Source organism: Podarcis filfolensis (assembly GCF_964270895.1).
Source record: "Podarcis filfolensis genome assembly, chromosome: 2".
Taxonomy (NCBI): domain Eukaryota; kingdom Metazoa; phylum Chordata; class Lepidosauria; order Squamata; family Lacertidae; genus Podarcis; species Podarcis filfolensis.
Genome location: NC_139605.1, coordinates 2,746,490 through 2,765,639, shown reverse-complemented (window position 1 = coordinate 2,765,639; position 19,150 = coordinate 2,746,490). Strand labels below are relative to the sequence as shown.

The 19,150-nt window shown below is 44.5% G+C and overlaps 2 protein-coding genes across 2 annotated transcripts; both read right to left on the bottom strand.

The window, feature by feature from the left end:
- Positions 1 to 1,953: 1,953 nt before the first annotated feature.
- LOC310757292 (uncharacterized protein) lies at positions 1,954 to 6,820 on the bottom strand. Its single transcript, XM_083602610.1, has 4 exons — positions 6,766 to 6,820; positions 5,664 to 5,811; positions 5,410 to 5,536; positions 1,954 to 3,401 (listed from the first exon to the last, which is right to left on the bottom strand). The coding sequence occupies exons 2-4, from the start codon at positions 5,706 to 5,708 to the stop codon at positions 2,707 to 2,709; spliced, it is 867 nt and encodes a 288-aa protein (XP_083458736.1). The 5' UTR covers positions 5,709 to 5,811; positions 6,766 to 6,820; the 3' UTR covers positions 1,954 to 2,706.
- Positions 6,821 to 8,911: 2,091 nt separating this feature from the next.
- LOC310757173 (uncharacterized protein) lies at positions 8,912 to 13,712 on the bottom strand. The gene is made up of 3 exons (XM_083602404.1): positions 12,481 to 13,712; positions 11,824 to 11,883; positions 8,912 to 10,516 (listed from the first exon to the last, which is right to left on the bottom strand). Exons 2-3 carry the CDS (start codon positions 11,855 to 11,857, stop codon positions 9,738 to 9,740), a joined length of 813 nt encoding a protein of 270 aa, XP_083458530.1. The 5' UTR covers positions 11,858 to 11,883; positions 12,481 to 13,712; the 3' UTR covers positions 8,912 to 9,737.
- Between the last annotated feature and the right edge of the window lie 5,438 nt (positions 13,713 to 19,150).

The window sequence follows — 19,150 nt, the reverse complement described above, 5'->3', positions numbered from 1 at the left end:
TTATCTCTTTCACTACACTTACTATTATGAGACATTTTCATTGGTTTAATACATATACGTACAACTTTCAACACAAACACCAGAACATCAAATACACTCCATGCATTTACGATGGATTTTTCCCTATATGAGTTTGTTGATGAGGGACAAAGTGAACTCTGCAGGGAAAACTTAGCACACTCCATACATCTAAATGGGTTCTCCCCTGTGAGAGTCTGTATTAGACCAGGTGTGATTGTCTAGCAAAGATTTGCCGAGTAAGGGGCAGAGTCCTAAGCAGGATCCTCAGAGGGTGGGGATGTATGAAGTGGTGGAGCAAATTAACCCTGTGTTGTTCAAGCTTCAACTACCTGCATCCATGAAGATACGCCCTGTCTTTCATTTGTCCTTGTCTCCCGTGATGCCTTTGCACCAGTATCAACCGCCAAAAGAGTTGCCACCTCCTCCTATAATGGTAGAGGGGGAACCTGAATATGAGGTGCCGCAACTGCTGGACTCTCGCTGGAGCAGGAGGAGATTGCAGTATCTAGTGTCTTGGAAGGGGTACGGGGATGAGGAAAATCCATCGGAGGACTCCGGGAACGTACAAACCCCTAGGTTGCCGGTGGAGTTTCACCGCAGGTTCACCAACAAACCCAAACCAAGAGGGTGGCAGGAAGAGTATGAGGTGTGGGAAGAAGATGAAGAGAGTGAGGTAGGTTGGGGATTGGAAGTACAGGAAAACCCACAAGGGGGAGGTTACTGGGAAGAGAGTGAGAATGAATGGTGGGGAGGCTTTGGCAGCGCCCCTCACAAGGAGGGGAGCAGGGAGAGGACCTTGGGGGGGTGTCATGAATGAGCCAGTGTGCAGGGAAGGTTTGCAGACAGCTCCCAGTGAAGGAAGTAGCCAGGAAGAGAGAGAGTTAACTGCCAGACAGGATGAGCATAGCCTAGTGCCAACTCCCCCACCCTTAGGAATGGAAATTGATAAGAGAATGACGGAGGGCAAGCTGCTAACACTTTCGAAAAGCAAAGCGCAAAGAGCGAAGAGACAGTCCCTCAGAGAATAAGGAGGAGGAGAGAGCTGACCCTCTTAGTCCCAGGTCTCAGCAAATGGGAGGGCTACAAGATAGGAGGCAGGGCAAAAGACGTCAGAGGAAAAAGTTCAGTTACTTAAGGTCTTGTAGGAAGCAGACTTTAGAAGGGTCATCATGATTAATCATGGCGATGGCCATGTTAGAGCCATCCAGAGTTATCTGTTCGTTGTGACAATAAATTATCCTTTAATGAAATATGCTCACTGTGTTATCAAGCCAGGAACTGGACTCCTGACACCCCGGGTATCAGATCAAGTTCCCAACACCTTAAGTACCCACCACCTAAAGACTAATAAAACTATATATGCATATCCTTGCCTTCTGGCCTTCCTGAGTATGGGCTGTGGGAACACGTGGCCTCAGGAAACCCATCAATGGATGTTCATTCTTCCCCTCAAGGGAGGGGTGCTCTGTACTTGACTGTATATCCCAAGGATTCTGGAGGAGGGTGGTATCCAAGGTGAGTATGTGACCTGTCACTTAGAGGATTATGGAGGAAGGCAAAGCCCAGTCCGCCTTTCCTTTTGAAGCAAAATGTCATTGAAATGGGGAGAATTGGTTATGGCATTGCTTTTATGTGATTTTTCAAAGGTTAGTAGTCCATCAGCACTGTCAAGTACAAGGGGATACAATTTTGACACTTTCTTGAAACAATGCAACAGGTTTTGCCAATCAAAACCAGAAGGGGTAGAATTTATAAGCTTTCTTCATTATCTGCACAGCAGGGGGTGTTCAGTTAACAGTGCAAAGGCTGAGCTGAAGCGTTCCCTGCTTTCAACAATAGGGATCGCTTTTTGGTAGTACCTGATAGGTTAGCTGTCACACTTTAGAGCTCCCTATTGGTGGCTCTTAGGTAATTCACAAAATACACAGTCCATTCATAAAACAGTGTTCATTCATAAAGCAGTAACATAAATCTCAATTGGTACATACTGGGTGTATATTTTAGCAGTTGAACGTACAGGTTTATGGCCATGCTGTTGTGGATTTATGGGGTTTTCATTGCTGGGAAGGGGCAGAGCTCAGATGGCAGCAGCAAACTTGGGAGAAGACGCCGAGGTCTGAGCTCCGCAGTGATTTACATGTTGCAGCAATAAATCTGAGATAATTACTGCCAGAGATGTCTCGCTTCTGTAGGAGAAACTCAAGCCATTACACTGCTGCTCTTATAACAGGGAATTGGACTAGAAGACCCTTGCAGTCCCTTTAAACTCTACCGTTCTAGGATTCCAGAGCCAATCCTGCTTCCTAAACACCACTGGCATGCTCCACTTTTCACAACTCTCCATTCCCAACTTTGCCAAAGACCATGTTCACTCACAATGAGCATTCCAGTGTCGCATTTTGCACAACCCTAACAGTACATTGTATCTTTCATTATACTTATGATTATGAGATATTACCTTCATTGCTTTAATACATATATGTTCAATATTTCATACAAACACCAGAACATAAAACATACTTCATGCATTTACAATGGATTTTCCAAATAAGAGAGACAAAATGAATTCTGTGGGGAAAACCTGGCACACTCCATAAAACTGAATGGGTTCTTCCCTATGAGAGTCTGTAGCTATTAATTAAGAACTCCATTATAATTGAAAAACTTTCCACACTCCTCTAACATTTAAACCATTGCTTCCCTGTGAGATTGCTGATGTTTTCTAAGAGTTACGCTCTTACTGAAGCACTTTCCACACTCCCAACATTTATATGGTTTCTCCCTTGTATGAGTTCGTTGATGTATTCTCAAATGTACACTTTGATTGAAACTCTTTCCGCACTCCAAACATTCATATGGTTTCTCCCCTGTGTGAGTTCGAAGATGTATAGTAAGGTATGAACGCTGACTGAAGCTCTTGCCACATTCCATACATCTAAATGGTTTCTCCCCTGTGTGAGTTCGTAGATGTCTTGTCAGTGTTCCACCTTCACTGAAACCCATCCCACAATCCATACATTTAAATGGTTTCTCCCCTGTGTGAGTTCGCTGATGTACAATAAGGTTTGCATTCTGATTGAAGCTCTTTCCGCACTCCATACATTTATATGGTTTCTCTCCTGTGTGAGTTCGTTGATGTATAGTAAGGCTTGCACTACGACTGAAGCTCTTTCCGCACTCCATACATTTAAATGGTTTCTCCCCTGTGTGACTTTGTTGATGTCTTGTAAGATTTCCACTCTCACTGAAGCTCTTTCCGTACTCCATGCATTTAAAGGGTTTCTCTCCTGTATGAGTTTGTAGTTGTGTGCTAAGGTGTTCACTCATGCTGAAGTACTTTACAGATAGCCCGTCAAAATTCTGGTTGTCTTCTCCATCACCTGGTTGAAAGTGGGAGAGAAAGAGAATATTGTTAGGTATTCAAGAAAAACAACAAGAGAACTTAACACTCAGCAAGACCAATCAGCACCTTCTCCTATTCGAACACCTCCAGCATTCCTCCCTCTCCCATGTACCACATTTTTAGGAAAAGAAAGGAAATCTGAAAATAATCTCCAGAACCCTTAGTATCCAGTTTTACCTTCAACTCACATGTAACACTGAATACCAAGAGAAACCTTCTGTGCTGATTTGAGGCATCTATGGCGCTCCAGTTGTGGCCGGAATTTAAGAACCATCAACCCAATAAAAGAAGTCCAATGACCAGGGATGATGGGAGTTGTAGTGCAGCAACCTCTGGAGGGACACACTTTCTCCATCTTACCCCTCCTGTGAAAATGCTACGCCTCTGTATTCAGTTTTCTCCTTCCTCCCTGATCTGTAATATCTCGCAGATACATTCCAGGAAACTGTTCACATCACCTAAACCTGCACCAGGATGCTGTAAAAGATGGGCCCTTGTTCTGATCCAAAAAGGCTCTTTTTATATTCGTACACACTGAAAGGAGACATAGAAAGGTACAGTCTCACAGCAAAGTGGAAATATGTACCTCTCAATTGGTCCAGGACAACATACCTTTATTTTTCTGTTCCAAGTGAGAAGATGAGCTCAGACTTGAATACAGTGGTACCTCGGGTTACAAAAGCTTCGGGTTACAAACTCCGCTAACCCGGAAGTAGTTGCTCTGGGTTGCAAACTTTGCCCCAGGATGAGAACGGAAATCATGTGGCAGCGGCGCGGGAGGCCCCATTAGCGAAAACGCGCCTCAGGTTAAGAACGGACCTCCGGAACAAATTAAGTTCGTAACCCAAGGTACCGCTGTATGAATGTCTCTGCTACGAGGAATTAGTAAAACAGAAGTGCTGTTTATGTCATATGTGACTGTAAAAATATTGAAAAAGATTAATCTTGTGAAGCAAAGACAGCATAGTATCTGGTGGCCCATTAAAAGCTAATAAATGACGTAGACAAGGAAGGCTCATGCCACCATTATTTGTATGGTGTCTCTTTGTATATTATACATAGAGAGGTTTTTTGCGAATTCATACCACATTATCAGCTTATGAAGAGTTACCTACTGACAAAAGTACAGTGTTGCTATAAAGTACAATCTTCAACATCAACTTTGGTATGCTAGTCATATTGTTCAGATGCCTGATTATTGTCTTTCAAAGAAACCACTCTATTCCCAATTTAAGAATAGAAATTGATATACCGGTGCACAACAAAAGAGGCTTAAAGACGGTCTCAAGGCAAATCTTAAAAATGCAGTATAAGCACAGAAAATTGGGAAACACTGGTTTGTGAGTGCTCCCTCACTGCAAAATGTGAGGTTACAGGGAAACAGGTAGGGCCTTCTTGGTAGCGGCGCCTGCCCTGTCGAACGCCCTCCCATCAGATGTCAAGGAAATAAACAGCTATCTAACTTTTAGAAGACATCTGAAGGCAGCCCTGTTTAGGGAAGTTTTTAATGTTTCATTCTATTTTTAAAAAATTATTGGGAGCTGCCCAGAGTGGCTGAGGTAACCCAGCCAGATGGCCGGGGTAGAAATTATAAATTGTTGTTGTTGTTGTTGTTGTTGTTGTTGTTGTTGTTATCCAATTGGAGAATAACCTTTACCAAAGGCGTCATGGACTTTGAAGAAGCACAAACTCAGGATGAAAGGGAGAAACAAGCTAAGAGGAAAGCACATTTGGCAAAGGCTCACTGTAATTAACTCCTGCCTGGAAACCTATGTCCCTACTGTGGAAGGATGTGTGGATCCAGAATTGGACTCTACAGTCACTTATGGACACACAATGGTCTTAATGACCATGTTCATGGAAGACAATCTTATTCGGCTACGAGGCTTCGCCAAAGAGGAAGACAAGGCATGAATAAATGGCTCAAACAGTAGTTTTGCAACTTCAACGTCAAACAGCCAGGAGGAATAAAAATGTGTCCTTACCTAGAGAGGCCACCATGTCATAATTCTCCTGCATGACTTCCTTGTGCAAAGCTCTTTGGCCAGGATCCAGCAGAGCCCACTCCTCCTCCGTGAAAAACACAGCCACCTCCACAAAGGTCAAGAGGGCCTGGAAGAAGAAGAAAACAGAGCTTCTCTTAGATCCCCATCATCCCCACTCAACACATATGGAGGCTGGGTGGTCCCATCTGTGCCGCTCTTCTCTCCTATCCGATTCCCCAAAGCTCTTTCCTTACCTGAGTAAGCTGCCTGACTCCTCTTTCCTCTCCACCAGAGGCCATTGCACTGCCTGTAGGAGATTCGGAGGAGGCGTAAAACTGGCCACTTCCGGGACTGTCCCAGTTGTACTTCAAAGAAAGGAGATGCGCTTCTTTCTTCCCAACTCTGTGAGATAGGACAGGGTGAAAAATAACCAGGGGGTCAAAACTGGTCCCTCATGAGCACAGACCTGAACCTGCCTGATTAGTTTTAAATCCCGCCACACATTTACCCGTTTTCTTTGCTTAGCAGGAGGGAAACCGGTCAGGTGTTTTTTCCAAGCTCCAGGCGTTTTTCCAAGCTCCAGGCAATCTAAAATGTGCCTCTTCCCTCCACTTCAGGGGCACATAAACAGGACAGCAAACCCTCCCCCATTGTCCCCCACTCTGCCGAAATGGGGGGGTCACCCCCTTCCCAAGAAGCAAATACTTGTTTCCTTTAGTCTCCTTCTCACAATCAGCCGCTGCCTTTTCACATCATATCTTCCCCCATGGAGCCGGCTCTACCAGGAGCCCCACTGAGGCAGGGGCTTCAGCAGCGATTTTGGAGGGGGGCAGGTCAGGGTCCTGGAGAAGCTCACCCCTCCCCTCCCCTCCCGACTGGCTCCCTGACGCAGGAGGCAGAGCCTGGGGGGAGCGATGGGGGGGCAGGAGTGAGAAGGGAGATGGAGGGTGTTAAACAGAGAGGAGCATCACTAGGCGGAATGGGGCTGCCCCCCCCTTTGAACGGAGAAGGACTGACTTCTGAGTCAACATGCACAGGTGGGGCTGCAAATCCCTTTGTAATTAAGTTCCACTGGGGGGGGCACCATGGGAGCCTGGCTTGATCTCTGCACTTCAAAAAGGATTTAGCAATGCAAACCATGTTGGGGGAGGGGGAAGCCACAGGATGTCCTGCATCCACCCCACCCCCACTGATTCCCACAGGGAAAGGACGGATCCCCTCCTTGCTTTCCTTTCTACCCCCCCCCCCGCAATCCTCCCGCCTCCTTTCCCAGCTGCCCTGTTTGTAGATTCAGGGAGAGGCAAAGCAAATCCTTCTCCCACCCCCCTCCCCAAATAACCCCCAAATATGCGGCACCTCTTTCTCCTCTTCTCCAAGTCCGCTTCTCCTCCGGGAAAGAAGACGGAGACCCCTCCCCTACAAATAGCCTCCCCCCACCCCGCAAAAAAGGAAAACAAATTTCCTGCCTCTCTAGGAAGCGGAGCTCATTGACCCAGAGGGAGGGGGAGGGGCAGGAGATCCGCCTCCCGCTTCATGAAAACAGAAATTCACTTCACAGCAACCGAGCTCTATATTTCTGTTTATTTAATGAGAAATTCTTGGGTTCAATTCCCCGCAGAGGCAGCGAAAAACGGACCCCCCCCCCGCATTTATGAAAAGCCTCCCCCTGGGAAGGGATTTAGAAGAGTAACTTAAGACAACACTAAGGGCTTGTCCAGTGTCATTACAATGTGTTCCTTTTGTAAAAAGAGGGAGCTGATGGAGAAAGTTAGGCTTTGTTATGGGGGGGGGTGCAGCTCAGTGGTAGATCAGTTGCTTTGCATGCAGAAGGTCTCGGATTCCCATTTTCACGTTTGGTGGGGGTGTACCATGGTCCATGTCTTCTGGGGAAGAGCTTTTTATCTGACCTCCAAAATCTCTCAACCATCTATCTGTCCTAATTCAGCACTTACCTTATTATAATCGTATTTGACCCCATATTCTACGCTTCAGTCTAAAGAATTAATTTCCTTTCTGTTCACAGCAGCTAGACTACAGTTATTGCGAAACGATGGAAGGAAAGCTCTAAAAGAGCAATAGAGGCTTGGATCAATAACATCTGGATCATTGCTCTGTCAGAACACCTCACATACCATTGGTGTCTAATCAAAGGTATCTCCAAAAAAGACGCCTTTGACACAATCTGGTCTCCCTTTTTCTCCCTTGATTGAAGAACAACAGGATATTTTAATGCCGCCACCACCATCATCACAGAGGTACTTGTGGAGAAGATTATAATGATTGGAAATGTCTAGCCAAGCAGATCAGTAGTTGGGTTCCTATTGAGGGTACTGGGGGAGCCAACATGACCGTGATGTGGGATTGAGGACTGGAGTGATCGTTCTGTGATATTATGGCAATGGACAAAGCTGTATTTACTTTGAATAAATAAATAAATATTGTTGTTTTTTAAAAGGTCTCAAATTCAATGCTTTGCATGCAGAAGGTGGTCCCAGGTGAAATCCTCGTCAGGCAGAGAGACCCTGTTGGCATCCGTCTGTCTCGGGAGGCGATGGAGGAGGGGGCCTTTGGGGGTGAAGTCCAACTGTGGGCATCTTGCAGCACCTGCTGTGGCTGCTTCATGTCAGGGGCAAATGCTCAATGCCAGCAGAGAGAGGAGCAGATGAACTCTGCTTTCAGCCTCCTATACTGCCTGCTCTTTCTATGGATTTCTGAAAGATGGGCCAGTTATGGGGGCAGAGATTCGTCGCTCCACAGGGAAATGGCTCTCCTGAAACCACTGGCAATGCACATATACTGGTTGTCCGCCTCAGCACCTCCTTTATTCTGGCTGCCACCAGAGATTTTATCCCCTTTGTCGTTAATGTAGCCATGAATGAGAAGGTATCGTAAAATCAATGAATTTATAAAATATAAACAATGTAGGACGGGTTAAAAATTACCATGTGCACATAAGACGATGGTTTCAGTCTTTCTGTGTTTTCATTGTTCACTTATTGCAATCATAAAAAATGGGTTTAATGCTGCTGTTCTTACAAGACAGAGTTGGACTAGCAGACCCTTGGAGTCCCTTTCTACTCTACAGTGGTACCTCGGGTTACAAACACTTTGGGTTACAGACTCCTCTAGCCCGGAAGAAGTACCTCGGGTTAAGAACTTTACCTCCGGATGAGAACAGAAATCATGCACCGGCGGTGTGGCGGCAGTGGGAAGCCCCATTAGCTAAAGTGGTGCCTCAGGTTAAGAACAGTTTCAGGTTAAGAACGGACCTCTGGAACGAATTAAGTACATAACCAGAGGTACTACTGTACAGTACTATGATTCTAGAGCCCATCCTGCTTCCTAAACACCACTGTCGTGTTCCACTTTTCACAACTCTCCATTCCTAACTGTCTGCCAAAGACCAAATAGTAACAAACTCTCAGCACATGTTCACTCACAATGAGCACTCCAGTGATAGTCTATACATCCCTTACAGTACATTATCTCTTTCATTATACTATTATGAGACATTACCTTCATAGCTTTAATACATATATGTACAACTTCCCATACAAACACCAGAACATCAAATACACTCCATAAATTTACAATTGATTTTTCCCTATATGTTGTAGTTCTTGTTTAGTCGTTTAGTCGTGTCCAACTCTTCGGGACCCCATGGACCAGAGCACGCCAGGCACTCCTGTCTTCCACTGCCTCCCACAGTCTGGTCAAACTCATGCTGGTAGCTTCGAGAACACTGTCCAGACATCTCATCCTCTGTCGTCCCCTTCTCCTTGTGCCCTCCATCCTTCCCAACATCAGGGTCTTTTCCAGGGAGTCTTGTCTTCTCATGAGGTGGCCAAAGTATTGGAGCCTCAGCTTCAGGATCTGTCCTCCCAATGAGCACTCAGAGCTGATTTCCTGCAGAATGGATAGGTTTGATCTTCTTGCAGTCCATGGGACTCTCAAGAGTCTCCTCCAGACCATAATTCAAAAGCATCAATTCTTCGGCGATCAGCCTTCTTTATGGTCCAGCTCTCATTTCCATATATCACTACTGGAAAAATCATAGCTTTAACTATATGGACCTTTATCAGCAAGGTGATGTCTCTGCTTTCTGTTGATATGAGGGACAAAGTGAACTCTGTGGAAAACGCTTGGCACAATCCATACATCTAATTGGGTTCTCCCCTGTGAGAGTCCATAGGTGTTTATTAAGAACTCTGTTATAACTGAATCACTTTCCACACTCCATTCATTTAAATGGTTTCTCACCTGTGTAAGATGGTTGATGCATTGTAAGTTTTCCATTTTCACTGAAGTTCTTTCCACACTCCAAATATTTACAGGGTTTCTCCTGTGTGAGTTTGTAGATGTCTTATAAGACCTCCACTGTGACTGAAGCACTTCCCACAATCCATACATATAAATGGTTTCTCACCCGTGTGAGTTCGTTGATGTATGGTAAGATTACCGCTTTCACTGAAGCACTTCCCACACTCCATACATCTAAATGGCTTCTCCCCTGTATGAGTTCGTTGATGTAGAGTAAGGCGTCCCTTCCGACTGAAGCTCTGCCCACACTCTGTACATTTAAAGGGTTTCTCCCCTGTGTGAATTCGTAGATGTGTTGTAAGAGTTCTATTCCGACTGAAGCTCTGCCCACACTCCATACATTTAAAGGGTTTCTCGCCTGTGTGAATTCGTAGATGTGTTGTTAGAGTTCCATTCTGACTGAAGCTCTGCCCACACTCCAAACATTTCAGTGGTTTTTCCCCTGTATGAGTTCTTTGATGTATAATAAGTTTTCCATTTTCACGGAAGCTCTTTCCACACTCCATACACTTAAATGGTTTCTCACCCGTGTGAGTACGTTGATGTACAGTAAGATTACCGCTTTCACTGAAGCACTTCCCACACGCCATACATCTAAATGGTTTCTCCCCTGTGTGAATTCGTAGATGTGCAGTAAGATTTCCACTTTTACTGAAGCTCTTTCCACACTCCATACATTTAAAGGACTTTTTCTCTGTGTTAGTTTGTGGATGTGTGCTAAGGTGTTCACTCACACAGAAGTTCTTCACAGATGGCCCCTCAGAATTCTGATTGCCTTCTCCATCACCTGGTTTAAAGTGGGGAAGGGGGAGAGAAAATATTGTTAGGTATTGAAGGAAGAGAACAAGAGAACTTAACACACAACAATACCAATCAGCACTTTCTCTTATTCCAACACCCCCAACAATCTCCCCTCTCCTATGTAGCACATTTTTAGGAAAGGAAATAATCCCAGAAAATACAGTGGTACCTCGGGTTACGAACCTAATTCGTTTCGGTGGTCCGTTCTTAACCCGAACCGTTCTTAACCTGAGGTGTGCTTTCGCTAATGGGACCTCCTGCGCTGCCGGCGCACGTTCTCATTATGGGGCAAAGTTCGTAACCCGAGGTACTACTTCCGGGTTAATGGAGTTTGTAACCTGAAGCATTTGTAACTTGAAGTGTTTGTAGCCCGAGGTACCACTCTAATAATAATAATAAGAAGAAGAAGAAGAATATAAAGCACAAATAAAAGATCAGCCTCCTTCACACAGCACATAGTTTAACTAGGGAACTCGATCCCACAGGGAGCAATGATGGCCCAAATACATGGAGGAGAAGTCTATTGCCGGCCACTCGCTGTGATGGCTCTGCAATGCCTCCACACTCAGAAGCAGCAATGTCCCTAAATACTGGAAACTACAGGAGGCAAGAGTGCTCTTGTGTTCAAATCCTGCTTGCTGGTTTCCCACCCAGAGGCATCTGGCTTTGCCAGTGGGAGAACAGGATGCTGGACTAGATGGGCCACTCAGCTGATCCAGCAGGCTATGCCTAGGTTGCTCCTTCATGGCATGAATAAATGGCTCAAACAGGAGATTCACACCTTCAACGTGTATCAGTCAAGAGGGATAAAAATGCATCCTTATTTATAGAAAAGAAATAATTGTGCCGTTTAAAAAATGTAAAGTATCTAAGAGAGTTTGGAAATGTGGGGACAAGGTTTTCTTTACGATTTGCAGAGTTCTAACTGTTGCTATAAAAGAGACTGATTAATTTGTTGTAGTTTTGCTTCTGCATTTTATTATCTTTTATATGGATATGGTAGTTTTCTGAATTTTGCTTTTTATCCACCTGGAGATCTTTAGCCGAAGGATGGGATACAAATGGCGTAAATAAAATAAACATAATGAACTATGTAAGAGCAAACAGGAGGAAAAATCACCTTGTTTTAGTTCTTATTTATTAAAGTTTAACTTACCTTACATCTTTCATTATCTTATAATGGAAACTATATTGAGGTTTAGTCAATATGCAAATGTATTTAAATTTAATTGATTGATTAAAATAAATTGAGTAAAAAATGTGCAAAATAAATAAATAAAAATGCATCCTTACCCAGAGAGGCCACCATCTCATCATTCTCCTCCATGACTTCCTTGTGCAGAGTTCTTTGGCCTGGATAATAATAATAATAATAATAATAGTAATAATAATAATTTATTATTTATTATTTATACCCCACCTATCTGGCTGGGTTTCCCCAGCCACTCTGGGCAGCTTGCAACAAATCACTAAAATACAATAACCTATTAAACATTAAAAGCTTCCCTAAACAGGGCTGCCTTCAGATGTCTTCTAAAAGTTTGGTAGTTATTTTTCTATTTGACATCTGATGGGAGGGCGTTCCACAGGGTGGGTGCCACTACCGAGAAGGCCCTCTGCCTGGTTCCCTGTAACTTGGCTTCTTGCAGTGAGGGAACCGCCAGAAGGCCCTCAGTGCTGGACCTAAGTGTCCGGGATCCACTCCTCCTCTGTGAAAAACACGACCACCTCCTCAAGGTTCAATAGGGCCTGGAAGAAGAAGAAGAAGAAGAAGAAGAAGAAGAAGAAGAAGAGGAGGAGGAGGAGGAGGAGGAGGAGGAGGAAGAAGAAGAAGAAGAAAACAACAGAGCTTCTCTTAGATCCCCATCATCCCCACTCAACACAGAGGGAGGCTGGGTGGTCCCATCTGTGCCTCTTCCCTCCTCCCTGCTCCCGTTGCTCTTTCCCTACCTGAGGAAGCTGCCTGGCTCCTCTTTCCATTCCACCTTTAAATACAAGATGGTCCAAACGGTGCCTCTGAGGCCAATTGCGGCTGCCTTTAGGAGATTCTGATGAGGCGTAAAACTGGCCACTTCCGGGACTTTCCCAGTTATACTTCAAAGCAAGGAGATGCGCTTTTATCTTCCCAATTCTGTGTGGTAGATCAGGGTGATAAATAAACAGGGGGTCAAAACTGGTCCCTCATGAGCACAGACCTCAACCGCTCATGAAAGGAAAGCGAGGGAGGGGGGGCCAGGAGCGGTTGAGAGCCGTGACTCTGTGGGCCGAAGCCTTGAGCTGCCTACTGTCAGCAGGAGACTCCCAACTAAAAATATTCAAGCTGAAATAAAAGGGTAAGAAGAATTCTGCATCTTCTACCATTTTGATTGAAGAAAGAAATATAATCAGATTAGATTTAATTAGACTGAATTTGGCGATACACAAAGGGTTAAAACAGGAGGTCCACCCTTCGCTTTCCGGGTAAATTACGTTACATGGAGAAAAGTTGCAAGTAGGAGAACTTATTTTACTAAAAAATGCCTATGGACACATGCCTGCTGATGGACCACCAAAATCCATTCTTTACTGATTGTCAATATCAGGTGATTTTAAAAGTGGCTACGGTGCTGTGTTGAGAGACAGAAAAGGGAAGGTGGTGCCAGACTCCTGGGAGCGTCAGGGAGCCCTAACACCACTGTATCAAACTTTTTGCAGAAGAGACTTGGATTAAGATATATGAAGTACTCTGCTGAGGATTATAAAATTTCCTGTTGGGAGGAATAAAAGAAGGAAGAAGCTTGGAGTTGGCTCAACAAACACAACTGAGAACAGTTTGCAAGTGACTTTGTACCCCACTCTGAGACATTTTGGAAAAGCGGACAAGCGGTTTTAATACGCTTTCACTGGGAAAGTACTGGATCTCCCTGGTGTTTACTGGGAAACTGTACTGAATGGCCTTGGACATAATCAGGACTGATAGAGGAAACTGGCTGTTCTGAAAACAATGGAAGGTTAGCCAGAGATGAGCTCAGATGCTGAAACTATGGCATTTTTGTATCAATAGAAAAGAGAATTTATGGAACGTATGGCCAAGATATCAGAGACCATCAGTACCATATTGGATCAATATAACAACACGGCGGAAGAACCAGAAACAAGAAGAATAGACGCAGGGGAGACTCTTGGGCAAAGACAGGTGGGAAAGTTTGAAGGGCAGCACACACAGAAAACATTTGAGGAAGTATTGGTAAAATCACCAATGTTAAGATAAGAGGAGGTAAAATTGGAAATGGTCCTAATTGTTAGCAGCTTCTTGGGGAGCTTTAAAGATGAGTACAGACAGGAAATAGTTACGAGAAATTTGGGTGAAATCACAACTGTGGAGACAGAGAGAAATTTGGAAGGAAGGAGGGCTCAAATTGGGATTTGTCCTAATGGGAAGCCTCTTCCGGAGGAGATTTAAATATGCCAAAGTAAGAAAAAAGAATGGGTAACAGTCTGGCAAATTGGGACATCAGCAAACATGGATTAAATGCTTGCAAAAAGCAACAATAAGGATCATTTTAAAGGGGGAAATAGTCTGTAAGCATAGATGCGTAATATATAAAGCGACCTGACTGTTTAAAATACCTGTGCAATGCACGGCAAGTTTAATTTTTCAGTAGTTGGGAATTTGTGTAAAGGGATCTGTAATATAAGATGATTTGGTTTATTTAAAAAACCAGAAGAGGGTGTGGAGGGAAGTCTGGAGATTGGGGTGGGTGGGTAAAAATGTCTTCTTTTTGGTTATTTTTCAATGTTAATGAGAAATGTGCGGGGTAATCTGGTATTGATACAATGTGGCATATATTGGGAGTTTGGTACAGTGGTACTTCGGATTAAGTACTTAATTCGTTCCAGAGGTCCATTCTTAACCTGAAACTGTTCTTAACCTGAAGCACCACTTTAGCTAATGGGGCCCCCTGCTGCCACTGCACCGCTGTTGCACGATTTCTGTTCTCATCCTGAAGCAAAGTTCTTAACCCGAGGTACTATTTCTGGGTTAGTGAAGTGTGTAACCTGAAGCGTATGTAACCTGAAGCGTATGTAACCTGAGGTACCACTGTACTTGAAAACTAATAAAAATTATTTAACAAAAAAACCAAAAGAAGGAAAAACGAAAAACAAAACTGGCCCCTCATGGGCACAGACCTGAAGCTGCCTGATTAGTTTTAAATCCCGTCACTCATGCACCCATTTTTCAAGCTCCAGGAAAACCAAAATGTGCCTCTTCCCTCCACTTCAGGGGCACATAAACAGGACAGCAAACCCTCCCCCATTGTTCCCCACTCTGCCAACATGGGGGAGGGGGCTCCCCCTTCCCAATAAGCAAATTCTTGTTTCTTTTTGCTTCCTTCTTATATCAGCCTCTTTCTTACTAAGGAACCTGCGGAGGCTGATTTCCCTTGACATTGTCCATCTCTCACCCCCCACCCATTTCGAAATCTCCTTCCTCTCTCCCAGAGATGGAAGCTGTTAAACAGAGAGGAGCATCTCTAGGTGGAATGGGACTACCACCCCTTTGAATGGATTGGGGGCCCTTTAAATGTCCTGCTGTCCTTTGTCAACAACAAATTGCCACTGTTTTTTGTGTTGGATATATGCTATGTGGAGGGATGCGGGTGGCACTGTGGGTAAAACCTCAGTGCCTAGGACTTGCCGATCGTATGGTCAGCGGTTCGAATCCCCGCGGCGGGGTGAGCTCCCGTCTTTCGGTCCCAGCTCCTGCCCACCTAGCAGTTCGAAAGCACCCCTAAGTGCAAGTAGATAAATAGGTACCGCTTTATAGCGGGAAGGTAAACGGCGTTTCCGTGTGCTGCGCTGCTGCTGGCTTGCCGGAGCAGCTTCGTCACACTGGCCACGTGACCCGGAACTGTCTGCGGACTCTTAAGTGAGATGGGCGCACAACCCTAGAGTCGGACACGACTGGCCCGTACGGGGTACCTTTACCTTTACCTTATATGCTATGTGGTAATTTATGGACCTATTAGGAATCTAAAGCCATTTGCATTTGTTGCCATGCAACCAGTGCATGCAGAATGCAGACACCCTATATATAGAAATGAGCAAACCAGTGATATTTTAGGGCGCAGGCAAGCAGGTGGGGCTCATTACATCATAGGAGCCTACACAACACAACACACTGTTGCTGTATGTAGGTTTTATTTTATTTGTTTTTTATCTTATATTTTGGAAACGTACCATCAGTTGTTTTTTTCCTTTTGGGGGGCCACAAGAGAGCGAGGCCCCTAAGCTATAGCTTGTTTAGCTTATATGTAAATCCAGCACTGAGGGTGGGGCTGTAAATCCCTTTGTGGTTAGGGTGCACTGGGGGGGGGACCCTTTTCTGGTTTGGCTCCAGTGTCTTTGCCCCCCCCCCCCACAGTCCCCCCACTATGGGAGCCTGGCTTGATCTCTGCGCTTCAAAAAGCATCTTGCAATGCAAACCCTGCTGAGGGAGGGGGAACCCACTTTGCAACAGGACGGCCTTTATCACGCCCCCCCCCACTTATTCCCACAGGGAAAGAGCGGAGCCCCTCCCTGCTTTCCTTTCTACCCCCCCCCCCATCCTCCCTCCTTCTTTCCCAGCTGCCCTGTTTGAAGTTTCAGGAAGAGGTAAAGCAAATCCTTCCCCCCCCAAATAACCCCCGAATATAAGGCACCTCTTCTCCAAGTCAGCTTCTCTTCTGGGAGTGAGGATGGAGACCCCTCCCCCCCAGATTGCCTCCCCCCTCCCCAATAAAAACAAACTTCCTGCCTCTCTAGGAAGTGGAGCTCCTTGACCCAGAGGGAGGGGGAGCGGCAGGAGATCCGCCTCCCCCTCCCTGCAAACAGAAATGCCCTTCCCAGCCCGCAAGCCCTATATTCTCGTTTATTTAGTGAGAAATTCATGGGTTCAATTCTTGCAAGAGGCAACAAAAAAGAGGAGAATGACCTAGAGGGGTTCGACAATAGGTACGGCTGGCACGCCTATTTATGGCAAAACAAAGAAAAGGTACACAAAGGGTTTTCAAGTCATATTATTAGAGGGCCTCTATATGAAGTGTGGGAGAGAAATAAAAAACTCCTAGAATGGAAAACACCTTGGTGGTTATCACCAACTGATATTTTAATAATTAAAAAAGTAAATATGGAAGGAGTCAGGCTGACCTACGAAGACCTACTGATAAGATCAGAAAGTGGATGGAGGATGAGAACATATGAGGAGCTGGAAGATAAGTTAACAAGCTGGTTACAATTCCATCAAATAAATGCAGCATGGATAGAAGATAAAAAAGTAGGGATGAACGAGAAGAAATCCAAATTTCAGATAGAAATAATTGAAGGTAAATCCAAATTATTATCTAAAATGTATAACATTTTATTAGAATGGGACACCAAAGATGAGGAAATAAAAGAGGTTATGACAAGATGGGCAATGGATCTGGGATATAATATAGAATATGATAAGTGGCTGAAATTATGGACTAATGGAATGAAATTCTCGGCATGTGTCACACTTAGGGAAAATTTAGAAAAGATGATGTATAGGTGGTACATCACACCGGCAAAGTTAGGGAAAATGTATAAAACAGGAAATAAGAACTGCTGGAAGTGTAAAATCAAAGAAGGTAATTTTTTCCATATGTGGTGGACATGCGACGAAATGAAGAAATATTGGGAACTTATCTATAATGAGTTAAAAAAAATATTTAAATATACATTTCCCAAAAGACCAGAGGCCTTCCTACTAGGTATAATTGGGGACGAAATCAAAAAAGAAGATAAGACATTATTCCAGTATGCCACAGCTGCCGCTAGAATATTAATTGCCCAAAATTGGAAAAATCCAAACACCCCAGCAATTAGAGATTGGCAAACAAAATTATTTGAATTTGTTGAACTAGCAAAAATGACACAAAAAATTAGAAACCAAAAAAATACAAAGTTCATTAACGACTGGAATAAATTTATGATATATATCGAAGGGAATTATAGAAACCTAAAAACTATAGCAGGTTCGATATAGATCTTATGATGTGTAAATCAGTAATAATTATTAGCTGCAGGAGAAAGAAATTATTTATACTAAGAAGCCTGAAATCGGGAGGGATGGAGGTCAATAGGTGTGTAGGGGACTGGTTTAAGCATTTGAAGATATGAAGATTTAAGTGTGAAGATAAAGAACTGTAATGGAATCTGATGTTATTCTTATGTTATGACTGGACATCCATTTATTTATTTTTTGTTTTTGTTTTTTTTGTAATTGTTGATTTGGTTTTTCTTTTGGTTATTTAAGCGAAACTCAATAAAAAGAAAAAAAAAAGAGGAGAATGAACAGGGACATGTTTCTCTTGTCTCTGTCTTGACAGAGGTCATTCATTTTACAGGGCAACCAAAACAGTTTCCATGTCAAAACTGGGCCGAAACCCCAATTGAAATGGATCCAGAAAATCAGTTTCTTCCAAAAGCACCTGGATCTGGTCCACGACCACTCGCTCCAAAACCTTGCCCAAGAAAGGGAGATTAGCAACTGGCCGGTAGTTTGCTAGGTTTTCTGAATCTAGGGAAGGTTTCTTAAGGAGTGGTTTTATCACTGCCTCCTTCATACAGGCAGGGACCATTGATCACCTCCCTGGCCCAGCCAGCTGTTCCCTCCCTTGTTTTCATCAGCCAAGAGGGGCAAGGGTCTAGAGCGCAAGTTTTATTATTATTATTATTATTATTATTATTATTAATAATAATTTATACCCCGCCCATCTAGCTGGGTTTCCCCAGCCACTCTGGGCAGCTCCCAACAGAATATTAAAAACAATACAGCGTCAGACATTAAAAACCTACCTAAACAGGGCCGCCTTCCATTGTCTTTTAAAAGTAAAATAGTTGTTTATTGCCTTGACATCTGCTGGGAGGGCGTTCCACACGGCAGGCGCCACTACCGAGAAGGCCCTCTGCCTGCTTCCCTGTAACCTCACTTCTCACAGCAAGGGAACCGCCAGAAGGCCCTTGGAGCTGGACCTTAGTGTCCGGGCTGAATGATGGGGGTGGAGACGCTCCTTCAGGTATACAGGACCAAGGCCATTTAGGGCTTTAAAGGTCAGCACCAACACTTTGAATTGTGCTCAGAAATGTACTGGGAGCCTATGAAGATCTTTCAGGACCAGTGTTATATGGTCTCGGCAGCCACTCCCAGTCACCAGTCTAGCTGCCGCATTCTGGATTAATTGCAGTTTCCGAGTCACCTTCAAAGGTAGCTCCACGTAGAGTGCATTGCAGTAGTCCAAACGGGAGAGATAACCAGAGCATGCACCACTCTTGCAAGACAGTCCTCTGACAGATAGGGTCTCAGCCTGCGTACCAGATGGAGCTGGTAAACAGCTGCCCTGGACACAGAATTGACCTGCGCCTCCATGGACAGCTGTGAGTCCAAAATGACTCCCAGGCTGCGCACCTGGTCCTTCAGGCGCACAGTTACCCCATTCAGGGTCAGGGAGTCCTCCACACCAGCCCGCCCTCTGTCCCCCAAGAACAGTACTTCTGTCTTGTCAGGATTCAGCCTCAATCCGTTAGCTGCCATCCATCCAGTGGTTGCCCTGACTGATCCAAGCACCTTGTCCACATC